The sequence below is a fragment of the Aegilops tauschii genome, chromosome 2 (genome assembly GCF_002575655.3).
Source record: "Aegilops tauschii subsp. strangulata cultivar AL8/78 chromosome 2, Aet v6.0, whole genome shotgun sequence".
In the NCBI taxonomy this organism is placed as follows: Eukaryota; Viridiplantae; Streptophyta; class Magnoliopsida; order Poales; family Poaceae; genus Aegilops; species Aegilops tauschii.
In genome coordinates, this window is record NC_053036.3 from 560,857,886 (window position 1) to 560,872,113 (window position 14,228).

The window sequence follows — 14,228 nt, forward strand, 5'->3', positions numbered from 1 at the left end:
CTCTCAAACCCGCCTCAGATGTCCAGGCGGGCCGCCCGGTCACTGACCGGTCATATATTTTTGACTCAGACGGACGCCTCAAACGGGCCCTAAACGTCCGGGCTGACTGGCACCCCCATCTCCAACCCTGTGGCGGATATAAGGCGTCCGGGCACACCCGCCACGTCGGACCCGACCCACGCTGGCCCATCCGACTCCACATAAAATTCTCCCCATCCGCTCGCCGGACTAAACCTTAGCCACTTCACTCCCCTCCCCTCCACTTCCCTCCGCCACCCAAACTGGTCTCCGACTCCTTCTGGTCGTCTCCGGCATGGCGGGCAGCGGACCGAGTCCTTCACCTCCAGATCCGTCGACCCCGAACTCATCCCGCGCGGCCCCGAGGAGGAGATGGCCATCCGGCTTGCACTCCTCCACGCCCGGGAGGAAGCCCGTGGACGGCTATGCTCGGACTCCATCCGTCGGGAATCCATTGCGTCAGCCCAAATGGGGCATGGATCCGGCGCTAGGCCGGCCGTAGCTGCCTCGCCGGAGGCCGTGCGGTTCGTCTGGCGTCCGAACGCGCTGGCGGACGCACAACCCCTCCAGTGGTGCGCCGATATTGGGGACGCACCATCGTCCCACGAGGCCATGGCACGGCGTGCATGCTGTGCAAGGCACCGGGCGCGGGAGGTGGCGGACGTCGGCGAGGCGGAGTCGCATTCTCTGGTGCCCCGTATGGCGCATCAGTCTGAGCGCTGCAACCGCGTCGTGGTGGACGTCGGCAGCTCATCCCCGGACGGATCCATCATCGATCTGACGTCCACCGGCACCGTTCAAGTTCCGGTCTACGACGAGGAAGAGTAGCGCATGGGAGACGACAGGGCCTTGAGTCCCGTGAGCCAGCTCATGTCATATGCCCTACCCTACCTTCTCGGCGACCGTACCAACACTCTGAGGAGCGCAGACGGCTGCCGGACATGGCCAGCGCGGAGCTGGACGAGCGGGGAGCGGAACCGGACGAGCTTCGCGTAGATTAGGTTTCATGTTGCATGTAATAATATGGATTTTTTAGAGGAAATAATATGGATTTGAAGTTTTTAATTTGAGGTATCTAGATATGGAATGCGTTTTTTGAGAGATGACCGGTCACTGTCCGCGGACGCATGTGCGTAGGCGTTTGAGGGGGTCGGATTTGTCAAGTCCGGCTGTAGATGTTCTTACAAAGCATAACCAAACATCTTATTGAGCAGGCACTTAAAAGAAGGATGCCCTCATTAAACATACTCCTACCACGAAAGCCACGCGATGGCATCGGCAAAGCAGTCGTTGAAACGCTCCATGGCACCCGCCGACAAAGAGATGCCCACCTCCACCCCGCCGCCGCCGCTGCGCGCCTCTGCCACGGACATCGCGCCGGTCCTCGCCACCGATACGACATCCACCTTTGCCGGCCGCCCGAACCCAAAGTCTGTGTCGTACACGCGGAACCTCGGCGACCCTGCGACCGTTAGCGACAAGTCGTCGCCCGCGCTGTACGCCCCACTGATCCAATCCATCCACCGGTCCCAGTATCCGGGACCGCCGCGCACCACTCCGTCAATGGCCGTAGCGATCGCCGCGCACGCGGTGAACAGACCGTCCACGCCAGCGGCAGCGACATCCCTCCTGGGTGCTGACGCGATGCATGGACTGAGGCAGTTGCCGAGGTACTCGTCGGGGACGGGCGGCTCTAGCCTCGTCCGGTGGTCCGCCGGTAAGAGGAAGTAGGCACGGCCGCCGCAAGACGACGCTGCCTTGCCATCGGTGCCTGGTTTAGCTCGGACGTAGCATTGCCAGATGAAGCCGAACGCCGCGATGATCGATGTGGCGCGAGGCGGCGGCACGCCAAGGCGTTCCGCCTCGCCGGCGACCGCTTCTTTGATGCTCTGCAGGTACTCCGTGGACAGCGTGAACGTGGCGAGGAGCTGCTGGACGACGGGCGAATCGGGGGGTTTCCCACCGTCGTCGTCGTTGCTGGACAGCCTGGGCGCTGTGAAAGCGTCGTACAGGTCGTCTCGTGCGCGGATGATTGAGCGGTCGACGAAGGGCGGCTCAGGCGCGCCCGCACCGCTGCAGGCCGCCGCCGCCCAGGCCCAGGTGCGGAGGAAGTGCGTCGAGGACACCCCGTCGTAGGCGGCGTGATGAACGGTCACGCCGATAGCGAGGCCACCGCGCAGCACAGTGGCCTGCACGGCGAGCACGGCGCCGCCTTCGGGCAGCGGCGGCACCAGCGGCACGATCTTGGCAACCTCCGTCGGCCCGTCAGTGGCAAGCTCCTCGAAGCCGACATGGTGATTGTCGTACTCGGCGACGGTGAAGGTGACGCCGTCGCCCGGCTGGTAGTGGAGTTCGTAGCGGTTGTGCGTGCCGGGGGTGAGGCGGAGGCGGCCGGCAAGAGGGTAAAATGCGCCGAGTGCATTGGACAAGGAGTCTGTGAGGTTGGAGAGGACGTCGCTGGTGGCGTCGGGGTAGAAGAAGACGCCCTCGACGAGCGGGGCGTGGAGCCACACCGCATCTAGGTAGGTGAGCGGGAGAGAGAGCTCGTGGAGCGCGGCGCCGGCCGGCAAGGCCGCAACGTGGGAGGCGCGCAGGACGCGAGCCATAGCAGGTCTACGAGGAGTCCGATCCTGGAGGTTGGAGTACTTGCTATGCTACACGATCTCTCATAATCCATTCAATGCGAAGGTACAGCATGAGTGGCCGGCATCGATGGGGATTGATGCCGGTGTGGGGTCCAGGCGCGGGGCCTGGCGATCTTCAATTACTACCGGCCATCCAAGGCCGACTCCAACCTCGTCTTCGACAATGAACACGCAAGCGGATAAAGTCCAGAACAAACTTTGAAATTGTAGTTGAAGATAAAATTGAACCTTGAATTGCTAATTTTTGAAATCAGCACACCGAACCCCATGATCCGGATCTATTTTAAATCTTGAAGGTTTTCCTAAACAGCGTCTGTTGACGTGGCAGGTCAAACCTGAGATTGTCGGTTGCGGTTGAGGTAGATATTTTTTTCCATGCAAATTGCCCTTGTTTCACACCCACGGAGGTGTGATGGGCTGGCCCACTGAGTGGCGTTGTATCACCAGTTAAAAATGTAACAAAAAGAAAAGAGCACCTTGAGTGTCGGTGCTAAACCCGGCGGATCTCGGGTAGGGGATCCCGAGTTGTGAGAGCATCTCCAGCCGTTGGCCCCCCAGGCGGCGATTTTATGCGCCCCCTGGGGGCGAGCCGGCGCTAAATCGGCGTGGGGGCGCTCGCCCCAGGGTCGCCCCCAGACGCGGGTTTTTTATTTTGAAAAAACCAAATTCGGCTTAGTTCGGCTAAATTCGGCAAACTTGGCATTAATATTGGACATGTTCGGCGCTACATAAGTTATTTTAAAAAAACAACTACGGGACGAAGAAGTCGCTGAGCGCGGCGAAGTCGCCGACGTCCTCGTCGGCGGCGGCGGCATTCTCCTTCTTGATGGCGCGGACGCCGCTGCTGGACCCCTGCCCGGAGTCTCCATGGTGGACCGGTGGCGGCGGCGCGTCGTCGTCTTTGTCGTCGAGGACGACGACGCCTCCCTCGTCCCGGCCACGGCGCCGAGCTTCGAAGCGCTCGAAGGCGAGGCGCTGGCGCTGCAGCTCCGTGCGTGCCTAGTCATCATGCACCCATTTTCGCCAGCGCTTCGGCGGGCATGCTGAACCCCTTCATCCCGCGGATGACGCACAGGGCTCTTCCCACGGCGGTGCCCAGGGTCACCAGCGTGGTGACGCTGCTCGGCGCGCACACCATGGGAAAAGCGCGCAGTGGTCGCCGGCGTGGGCGTCTTGAAGGTCGCTGCGCCGCCCAGAGGTGGCACAACGACATCCCTGAAGGGCCCCGCGCCGCCTGCAGGGGGCCCAGCTCCGTCTTTGGATCTGGCGACGTGCGGTCAGTCAACTGGGGCGCGAACGACGCCGCTCGCCAGGCTCTGACTGCTAGGGCGATGCTGGTGCTCGCGGACCGCGGCCCGGGTCCTGTCCGCGACCGGTCCACTGCTCGTGCGCACCGGCACGGGCCGTTCGGCTCACAACGAGCCGATCGCCGTGGTCGTCTTCTTCTTGGGAGCCATGGCGACGAAGAACCGCTAGGCTAACTACTAGACCAGATTTTCACAATTGCGCCCCCTACCTGGCGCGCCAAAGATGTCGGTGGGGAACGACACCTATGGGATCACAAGAATCTCTACTACGGTTGCTGGGGCGCAGGGTTGCAAGAAGAGCAGGATCAGTAGCCAGCACAAGAATCGTTTACCCAGGTTTGGGCCGCGAGGATGCGTAAAACCCTAGTCCTGCTTTGATGGGTGTATTTCAGAGAGTTCTTGAGCTCTCGAACTAGCTGTGGTGAGTGCGTGGTCCAAAAGAGCCGAATCCTTCTTCAGTATGCCATGGGCCTCCTCTTATAGTCGGAAGGGGCTGCCACAGTGGCACACAGGAGGTGGAAAGGCATACAGTGCACTGAGCTTATCGCTCGTATTACAGGACAAGACGCATTTAATGCGTAGCTTAGGTGTCCCCTTGCTTTATTGGGGACGGGGGCGAGGCCTGTCCCGTCCGTCGCCGCTCCTCCTCGCTTTGACACGCGCCCTGGCCAGTGAGGCGCGTGGTGCCATGTAGGCAGGCAGGCAGCTGAGGTGGCGCAGTGGCGGAGCCTTCACGAAGATCTGCATGCCGCCACGCAGGCGCTCAATGAGTTGCCCTGGGAGCTGCATGTTGCCACGCAGGTGCCCGCCCAGCTGATTGGGCTGGCAGCTGCATGTGAACGGTGGTGGAAGCTTGGTTGGCGTGGGCCTGGCGGTGGCCCTGCTGGCGTCCTTGGCGAGGACCTTGCCGGGTGGCCCGGCAAGGGTCTTGCCGTGGCGCGCTGTCGTCCCGGCAAGGGCCTTGCCGGGGGTCTGGTGGCCTTACTCGGCAAGGATCTTGTGAGGATCGTCGTCTTCTAATCCTTATCTGATCTTGAATATGTCTTCACAAAGATCTGCATGCCACCACAGAGGTGCCTTCCCGAGCCCTGGCACCACGTGGATGATGGCGTTGGGGACCGTGGGCTCAAGGGTGGATCGCTCTGTTGGTGTGGGGCCAGCTGCCCCGGCAAGGGTCTTGCCGGGGGAGCCTGTTTCGTCCCTCTGCTCTTTGTGGTCTTGGCCTTGGCGTTGCTCTTATTATCTTGGGCTTGGATCTTACCCTGGCTTACCTCCCCTGTTCTGCTCGGCGTGACCGTAGACGCGGCTCCGACCGCCCGTGCACAGGTATAGGGGTACAAAAACGCACCCCTCTTTTTGTACACCGACAAAAACCCACAAATCACTATATTTATAGAGCATTGCAAGAGCTAATCTAGCAATGAGAGATGAAAGGACAAAGTTGCTAACCTTTGTGATCACTTGGATGGATGGGGTGCCTTCAAATCTTCACAAATTTTGGCAAAAATGAAGTGTGAGCTCGAGAGGAAGAGGAAGAAAATAGAGGAGAGGGAAAAAACAGAGCGCTTCGGCTCGGGCTGGACGAAGCACTATATATAGTGTGACCTTTAGTACCGGTTGGTTATATGAACCGGGACTAAAGGTTCGTCTCTAGTCCCGGTTCGTGGCATGAACTGGTACTAAAGGTTCTGGCCGGACCCCAGCCTGACAGAAGCCTGCCACCACCTCATTACTACCGGTTCGTGGCACGAACCGGTCTAAAGGTTCACCACAAACCGGTAGTAATGAGGGCCGCCCGCCTAGCCGTTGGAACCGGCACTAATGGTCACATTGGTGCCGGTTCAGTTACAAACCGGGACTAATGTGATTCACATTAAGCCCTTTTCTACTAGTGTCTTTTCCTCTTCTCTCCGACAGGGTTGCGTATTGTCTTGACAATAGTGGTCCACTGAGGATAGATACCGTCACCCAGGTAGTATCCTTTGTCGTAGTTGTGGCCGTTGACAGTAAAGTTCACCGGTGGACTGTTGCCTTCGGCAAGCCTAGCAAACACCGGCGAGCGCTGAAGCACGTTGGTATCATTGTGTAATCCGGCCATGCCAAAGAAAGAGTGCCAGATCCAGAGATCTTGAGACGCCACGGCCTCTAGTATGACAGTGCAAGCCCTAACATGGCCCTTATACTGCCCTTGCCAAGCAGAAGGGCAGTTCTTCCACTCCCAGTGCATTCAGTCTATGCTGCCAAACATCCCTGGAAAGCCCCTGCTGGCATTCATCGCCAACAAACGGGCTGTATCTTCAGCAGTCGTCGGCTCTCTCAAGTACTCAGGGCCAAACACAACAATAACACCCTTGCAGAACTTATACAGGGACTCTAGGCATGTAGACTCACTCATACAGACGTACTCGTCAATGAGATCATCGGGCACTCCGTATGCAAGCATTCGGATGGCGGCAGTGCATTTCTGATAAGAGGAGAAACCAATCTTGCAAACGGCATCCTCTTTGCACTCCAAATAGTCATCATAGCCGACCACCCCTCTCTAATACGGTTGAAAAGATGCCTACTCATACGGAAACGGCGGCGGAATTTTTGATGTTTGAACAACGAGTTTGTTGTATCAAAGTAGTCCTTCCAAAGAAGGAAATGCTCGCTCTCTCGGTTGCGATTCAACGCCGGAAGGTGGCCTAGAATGGAGCCACGGAACAACGGTCGCTGGCTGTTGAGGTGGTGATGGACCAACACAGCAGCCAATATCTCCTCGTAATCGGACGATGAATCGTCGGAGTCGCAAAGAAAATTGTGAAAAAAGAACTCGTCGGCGGAGTCCATTTTGTACCTTGGCAAACTGTCGAACAACTTGCGGGCGTCGACGAAGGAGACGGCCGGCGAAGGGAGTCGCGGCGCACACGGACCAGCTAGCTGCCCTGCCGGCGTCTGACGAGTGGGCCGGCGTCCAACGAGCGTGCCAGTGAGGATCTGGCCGGGGCGGCGAGGCGGCTTCTTGGTCGTGGGGCGGCTGTGTGGTGGGGGCGCGGGGGTGGGAAGCAGTCGGCTCCCTGGCGGCAAGACGGCGGTGGCGGGCGACGTGGGAGTGGGCGGCGTTGCTTGACGGGTGTGGAGTCGCCGGCAAAAATGGGCGGCGGCAGCGGCGATGAAGGAGGCGGGCGACGGTTGCTGTTGGATGGGGGAGGCCAATGTGTCACCGACCAGCGGACCCGGGGAGAGGAGAAGGCGAGCGTGCGCGCGTCCGTCGCGTGTCCGCGCCGACGCAAATCCGGCTCAAAAATGGGCCGGGAATGGGTCGTTCGTGGACGAAAAGCGGACGCGCGCCCATTTAGGTCTGTGCGTTGGGCCGCTTTTTGTGTCCGCGCCGACTCAAACGGACGGCGACGGACGAAATGAGTCGCTCCATTGGAGTTGCTCTTATCGGCAAAGTGACTTTTTGCTCTAGACACAGCATAGAGCATGCGATGCAAGCAAACACTCTGCTCCTTCCCCATGACGCATTTCGCTATCAAATCCCGGCATCACAGAAGCATCACTTTGTAAGCAGCAGTTATTACAGAACATAACCAAACAGCTGACTCCACGCGCACTTAAAGAAAAAGGACAAGGTACGATTATACCTACGACTAAAGGCACGCGATGGCATCGGCAAAGCACTCGCTGAAACGCTCCATGCCGCCAGCCGGTAAAGAGATCCCCACCTCCACCCCGCTGCCGCCGCCGCCGCGCGCCTCCGCCACGGATATCGAGCCGGTCCTCGCCGCCGACACGACATCCACCTTTGCCGGCCGACCGAACCCAAAGTCCGTGTCGTACACGCGGAACCTCGGCGACCCTGCAACTGTCTGCGGGAAGCCGCCCGCGCTGTACGCTTCGATGATGCGCTCCATCCACCCGTCCCAGTAGGCGGCTCCATCGCGCACCACTCCGTCGATGGCCGTGGCGATCGCCGCGCACGCGGTGAACAGCCCGTCTGCGCCGGCGGCAGCGACATCCCTCCTGGGCGCTGACGCGATGCACGGCCCGAGGCAGTTCCCGAGGTACTCGTCGGGGACGGGCGGCTCCAGCCGCGTCCGGTGGTCCGCGGGCAAGAGGAAGTAGGCACGGCCGCCGCAGGACGACGCTGCCTTGCCATCGGTTCCTGGTTTAGCTCGGACGTAGCATTGCCAGATGAAGCCGAACGCCGCGATGATCGATGTGGCGCGAGGCGGCGGCACGCCACGGCATCCCGCCTCGCCGGCGACCGCGGCTTTGATGCTCTGCAGGTGCTCCTTGGACAGCGTGAACGCGGCGAGGAGCTGCTGGACGACGGGCAAATCTGGGGGTTTCCCACCGTCGTCGTTGCTGGACAGCCTGGGCGCTGTGAAAGCGTCGTACAGGTCGTCTCGTGGGCGGATGATGGAGCGGTCGACGAAGGGCGGCTCAGGCGCGCTCGCACCGCTGCAGGCCGCCGCCGCCCAGGCCCAGGTGCGGAGGAAGTGCGTCGAGGACACCCCGTCGCAGGCGGCGTGGTGAACGGTCACGCCGATAGCGAGGCCGCCGCGCAGCACGGTGGCCTGCACGGCGAGCACGGCGCCGCCTTCGGGCAGCGGCGGCACCAGCGGCACGATCTTGGCGACCTCCGTCGGGTCGTCCGTGGCAAGCTCGCCGAAGCCGACGTGGTGGTGCTCGGCGACGGTGAAGGTGACGCCGTCGCCCGGCTGGTAGTGGAGCTCGTAGCGGTTGTGCGCACCGGGGGTGAGGCGGAGGCGGCCGGCAAGAGGGTAGAATGCGGCGAGTGCATTGGACAGGGAGTCCGTGAGGTTGGAGAGGACGTCGCTGGTGGCGTCGGGGTAGAAGAAGACGCGCTCGACGGGCGTGGCGTGGAGCCACAGCGCATCCAGGTAGGTGAGCGGGAGAGAGCGCTCGTGGAGCGCGGCGCCGGCCGGCGAGGGCGCGACGAGGGAGGTGCGCAGGACGCGAGCCATACCAGGTCTGCGAGAGTCCAATCCTGGAGGTTGGAGTACCTGCTTTGGTACACGATCTCTCTTAATCCATTCAATGCGAAGGTACAGCATGAGTGGCCGGCATCGATGGGGATTGATGCCGGTGTGGGGTCCAGGCGCGGGGCCCGGCGATCTTCAATTACTACCGGCCATCCAAGGCCGACTCCAACGTCGTCTTCGACACCGAACACGCAAGCGGATAAAGTCCAGAACAAACTTTGAAATTCTAGTTGAAGATAAAATTGAACCCTGAATTGCTAATTTTCAAGATCAGCACACCGAACTGCATGATCCCGATCTATTTAAAATCTTGAAAGTGTTCCTAAACAGAGACTGTTGATGTGGCAGGTCAAACCTGAGATTGTGGATTGCGGCCAGGTAGATATTCTTTTCCATGCAAATTGCCCTTGTTTCACACGCACGGAGCTGTGATGGGCTGGCCCACTGAGGGACGTTGTATCACCAGTTCACAACAATTAAAAATGTAACAAAAAGAAAAGAGCACCTTGAGTGTCGGTGCTAAACATGGCGGATTTCGGGTAGGGGATCTCGAGTTGTGAGTATTAATTTCCCAATGGCTAAATATTTCAGGAATAGTTCCCTTGATAAGAAAGGTATGCACTGGCTTTCTTGGAAAAAAATGTCCACTCCAAAATGTCAAGGTGGGATGGGTTTTCGGGACATGCATCAATTTAACCTAGCATTACTTGGAAAACAAGGGTGGCGTCTGATGATGAAGCCAGATTCCTTGTGTGCTCGAGTGTTAAAAGGTCAATATTTTCCAGATTGTAATTTTATGCAAGTAACCAGGTCAGCTTCGGCCACTTGGCGAGCAATCATAGCGGGCAGGGAGGCCTTACGTCTGGGATTGATTAAGAGAGTTGGTGATGGCAGCACCATTCCAGTTTGGACCGAGGAGTGGATCCCTAGAACCATCTCATTGATGCCCGTAATGAGACCGGCCAACGCCTCGGTGGAGATAGTTTCTGAACTTATCGATTCAGATAATTGACGTGGCGTCAACAGGTGTTTCGCAACAATTTCATTGCCCCGGATGCGGAGGCAATCCTTAACATACCGCTCCGTTTCGGAGGCGGTGATGATTTTTATGCGTGGGCTTTTGACAGAACAGGTAACTATAATGTTAAGACGGTGTACCGTGCTCTTGTGACTCAGGCCGAGCGTCTTGCTCTAGAGGAAGGGACGGCTACTGAGACTTCAATGGATGATCAACAGTTATGAAAGACCTTGTGGAAGTTAAAAGTCCTACCAAAAGTTCGTGTTTTTTGATGGCGTGTTCTTCGAGAGATTCTTCCTGATGAGGCACACTAAAGAGAAGGCACATTGCAGAAATTGGTCGTTGCAAAATCTGCTTGGCCATGGATGAAGATTTACAACATGCACTCATGTATTATTCCCATGCAAAGCGCTACTGGGAGGAGGCCTTTGCGATGTTTGAGGTACGTCTACCAAGATTACATCCGGATTCTTGGGCGTGGGACATCTTGTGTGATGATCGATTCAGAGACAAGGATCGGGCTATTATCATTACAATCATGTGGTCGATCTGGCATTCTAGGAACCGATTAAAGCATGAAGAAGGAGGTGTGGACCCTGCCTCATGCATGAAATGGACAAAAGAAGCTTTGGCGATTCTGGACTTGCCTAGAACTATGGCAAAGGTGTTGCCAGGATATGGGTGGAAGCCACCTGAACCGGGAGTTATTAAAATCAATACTGATGGCGCTCTAAACTCTGATGGAAATTGCAGTGGCACTGGTGGTGTGGCTAGGTCCTCCACCGGACTCCTTGGAGCTTGGTGTAAACCACATATGGGTATTACAGACCCACTGATAGCTGAAGCGATGTCAATGCGGGAGGGTGCGCGTTTTGCTTATATTCGCGGCTACTCGCAAGTGATCATGGAAGTTGATTGCCTGGAGATGGTAAATCTCTAGAACACTCGCCACAATTCTCGTTCAGTTGCGGCTCCTATTTTGTTAGAAATTAGAGAGCTAGTTAGAGATTTTCAGTTTTTTAATATTGTTCATGTAAACCGAGCAGCTAACGTTCCGGCGCATCTCTGTGATAAGAATACTTGCACACTAAGTGTGACGGACTGCTGGCTCGATGAGACTCCTAGTTTCTTAGTCACCAGCCTTATGGCTGATTGTCATAGGATGACCATTTTATGAATAAAGCTCTCTGAATTGCCCGCAAAAAAAAGTTTCTGGATTGAAGTGGACGTCGCCAGCGAGTACGAGGACTATAGATGCAATTATCTCATAGACCATGCGATGGAAGCGACCACTTTCCTCCTTCCCCCTGACGCGTTTTGCTGTCAAATCACGCCATCACAGAAACATCACTTATTCACTTTGTAAGCAGCAGTTATTATACAGAACATAACCAAACATATTATTGCAAAAGCGCTTAAAAGGACAATGCCGTTATTATAAATGCTCCTACGACGAAAGGCACGCGACGGCATCGGCAAAGCACTCGTTGAAACGCTCCATGGCACCCGCCGGCAAAGAGATGCCCACCTCCACCCCGCCACCGCCGCTGCGCGCCTCTGCCACGGACATCGCGCCGGTCCTCGCCACAGACACGACATCCACCTTTGCCGGCCGCCCGAACCCAAAGTCCGTGTCGTACACGCGGAACCTCGGCGACCCGGCGACCGTTAGCGGCAAGTCGCCTGCGCTGTACGCTTCGATGATGCGCTCCATCCACCCGTCCCAGTAGGCGGCTCCACCGCGCACCACTCCGTCGATGGCCGTGGCGATCGCCGCGCACGCGGTGAACAGACCGTCCGCGCCGGCGGCAGCGACATCCTTCCTGGGAGCTGACGCGATGCAAGGACCGAGGCAGTTCCCCAGGTACTCGTCGGGGACGGGCGGCTCCAGCCTCGTCCGGTGGTCCGCGGGTAAGAGGAAGTAGGCACGGCCGCCGCAGGGCGACGCTGCCTTGCCATCGGTGCCTGCTTTAGCTCGGATGTAGCATTGCCAGATGAAGCCGAACGCCGCGATGATCGATGTGGCGCGAGGCGGCGGCCCGCCACGACGTTCCGCCTCGCCGGCGACCGCTTCTTTGATGCTCTGCAGGTGCTCCTTGGACAGCGTGAACGTGGCGAGGAGCTGCTGGACGACGGGCGAATTGGGGGGTTTCCCATTCCCACCGTCGTCGTCGTTGCTGGACAGCCTGGGCGCTGTGAAAGCGTCGTACAGGTCGTCTCGTGCGCGGATGATGGAGCGGTCGACGAAGGGCGGCTCAGGCGCGCTCGCACCGCTGCAGGGCGCCGCCGCCCAGGCCCAGGTGCGGAGGAAGTGCGTCGAGGACACCCCGTCGCAGGCGGCGTGGTGAATGGTCACGCCGATAGCGAGGCCGCCGCGCAGCACGGTGGCCTGCACGGCGAGCACCGCGCCGCCTTCGGGCAGCGGCGGCACAAGCGGCACGATCTTGGCAACCTCCGTAGGGTCGTCAGTCGCAAGCTCGTCGAAGCCGACGTGGTGGTACTCGGCGACGGTGAAGGTGACGCCGTCGCCCGGCTGGCAGTGGAGCTCGTAGCGGTTGTGCGCGCCGGGGGTGAGGCGGAGTCGGCCGGCAAGAGGGTAAAATGCGGCGAGCGCATTGGACAGGGAGTCGGTGAGGTTGGAGAGGACGTCGCTGGTGGCGTCGGGGTAGAAGAAGACGCGCTCGACGGGCGTGGCGTGGAGCCACAGCGCATCTAGGTAGGTGAGCGGGAGAGAGCGCTCGTGGAGCGCGGCGCCGGCCGGCGAGGGCGCGACGAGGGAGGTGCGCAGGACGCGAGCCATCGGTGGAGCACTAGCAGCTCTGCGAGGAGTCTGATGCTGGAGACTGGAGTACTGCCTACTCGGTGCACGATCTCTCGTAATCCATTCAATGCGAAGGTACAGCCACCCCACCGACCTGGCCAGCATGAGTGGCCGGCATCTATGGTGGCTGATGCGGGTGTGGCTCCTGGCGCGGGGCCTGGCAATCTTACTACCGGCCATCCAATCTAAGGCCGGGTCCAACCTCGTCTTGGACACCGAACACGCTGGGTCTCACCACTCACATGCCCCCGTCCTTCCTGGGCGCCCAAGAGCCACGGCGCGGGTTATGGAAGATTTTGTTTATCCACCCGCTCCCGCTCCCTCCCGCTAGGGTTTCCCCCGCCGCCGCCGTCCTAGCCTCCTCCCGCCGCCGCCGGCCCCGTTCGCTCGCTCGCCCGCCCCCCTCTCCCCCCGCAGGCGGCGGGCGAACCCCCCACTCCTCCCCTCTCCTCCGCCCCTCCTCCCCGTCCTCCCCCCTCCCCCCTCCCGCCGCCGGCTTGGTCCGTCGAGCCCTGCCGGCGCGGCGCTGGCGGCGGCGGGCCGTTTCTTCCCCCCGCGCGCGTTGGGGGCGCGGGGGCCCCCTGACCGCGGTGGTGCTGCTCGGCCGGCAGCGGTGGCGCGACGACGCGGCCATTGGTCGCGGGCGGCGCGGTGGTGCTGGCGGCTGGTGGCGCCCGCTCGGCCCAGATCTGGGCCCGTTAGGGCCCACGGGCCCAGATCTGGACTGACGCGGGCCGGCGGCTCGGCGCGGCGGCGTTGCTCCCTGGTGGTGGCGAGGTGTCGGCGGTCTAAGGGCGGTGCTGGCTTCGTTGGCCGGCGTGCTGCAGCGTGGGGATAGGGACTGTCCGGACCCATGTGGGTCCGGCCGGGCCGTTGTGGCCTGGCAAGTCCCTGTCGCCGCGTCCGGTCGGCTCCGCGCGAGCGATGGAGGTTGTCCCCTCCCGCCGGTTGAGTTGCGGTTGCCCTCGTGGCCGTTGTCTCCTTTCCCTCCCCCCAGGTCTTGTGTTGGCGGCCCCAGTGAGACGGCGATGTTGGTTCGGTGACCGTGGTGGCACATGCTGGTGGGCGGCAGATTGGGTGGTGCATTACGGAGTGTCCGGGGTGGTGGTGGTTGTTTGGGTTGGAAGAAATCCCTGGCGGCTTGTCCGGCTCCAACGCGGTGACGCCTGCGGGCGCCGCCAGACCTTCCTGTAGGGCGTCGGGTATCCCCCTTCCACGCTGCCCTCCGCGTACCGGGGGAAACCCTAGGATCCGTTCGGGCAACAGCGGCGGCTCCGTCGCATTCCTTCTTGAAGGTGTTGCTTGGTACGCGACGCTCCGGCATGCTAGGAATGTGGTGGTACTTCTCCGGAGGTGCAGCGGTTGCCTGTCTTTGTCGCTTAGTTGATCTGCCGATGTCGGCACTTGTTTCTCTTTTCTTTCTCT

At 59.9% G+C, this 14,228-nt stretch overlaps 3 protein-coding genes across 3 annotated transcripts; all 3 read right to left on the reverse strand.

Annotated features, from left to right (window-relative positions):
* Positions 1–1,186: 1,186 nt before the first annotated feature.
* LOC109735788 (anthocyanin 5-aromatic acyltransferase-like) lies at positions 1,187–2,631 on the reverse strand. Its single transcript, XM_020294988.3, has one exon. It carries the CDS (start codon positions 2,622–2,624, stop codon positions 1,269–1,271), a length of 1,356 nt encoding a protein of 451 aa, XP_020150577.1. The 5' UTR covers positions 2,625–2,631; the 3' UTR covers positions 1,187–1,268.
* A 4,854-nt stretch (positions 2,632–7,485) lies between these two features.
* LOC109735793 (phenolic glucoside malonyltransferase 1-like) lies at positions 7,486–9,635 on the reverse strand. The gene has a single exon (XM_020294992.4). It carries the CDS (start codon positions 9,034–9,036, stop codon positions 7,606–7,608), a length of 1,431 nt encoding a protein of 476 aa, XP_020150581.2. The 5' UTR covers positions 9,037–9,635; the 3' UTR covers positions 7,486–7,605.
* A 1,683-nt stretch (positions 9,636–11,318) lies between these two features.
* Positions 11,319–12,952, reverse strand: LOC109735792 (malonyl-coenzyme A:anthocyanin 3-O-glucoside-6''-O-malonyltransferase). Its single transcript, XM_020294991.4, has one exon. It carries the CDS (start codon positions 12,906–12,908, stop codon positions 11,430–11,432), a length of 1,479 nt encoding a protein of 492 aa, XP_020150580.1. The 5' UTR covers positions 12,909–12,952; the 3' UTR covers positions 11,319–11,429.
* Between the last annotated feature and the right edge of the window lie 1,276 nt (positions 12,953–14,228).

Coding starts and splice junctions, on each gene's coding strand:
- LOC109735788 (XM_020294988.3), bottom strand. CDS start 2,624: ATGGCTCGCGTCCTGCGCGCCTCCCACGTTGCGGCCTTGCCGGCCGGC.
- LOC109735793 (XM_020294992.4), bottom strand. CDS start 9,036: ATGCTGTACCTTCGCATTGAATGGATTAAGAGAGATCGTGTACCAAAG.
- LOC109735792 (XM_020294991.4), bottom strand. CDS start 12,908: ATGCTGGCCAGGTCGGTGGGGTGGCTGTACCTTCGCATTGAATGGATT.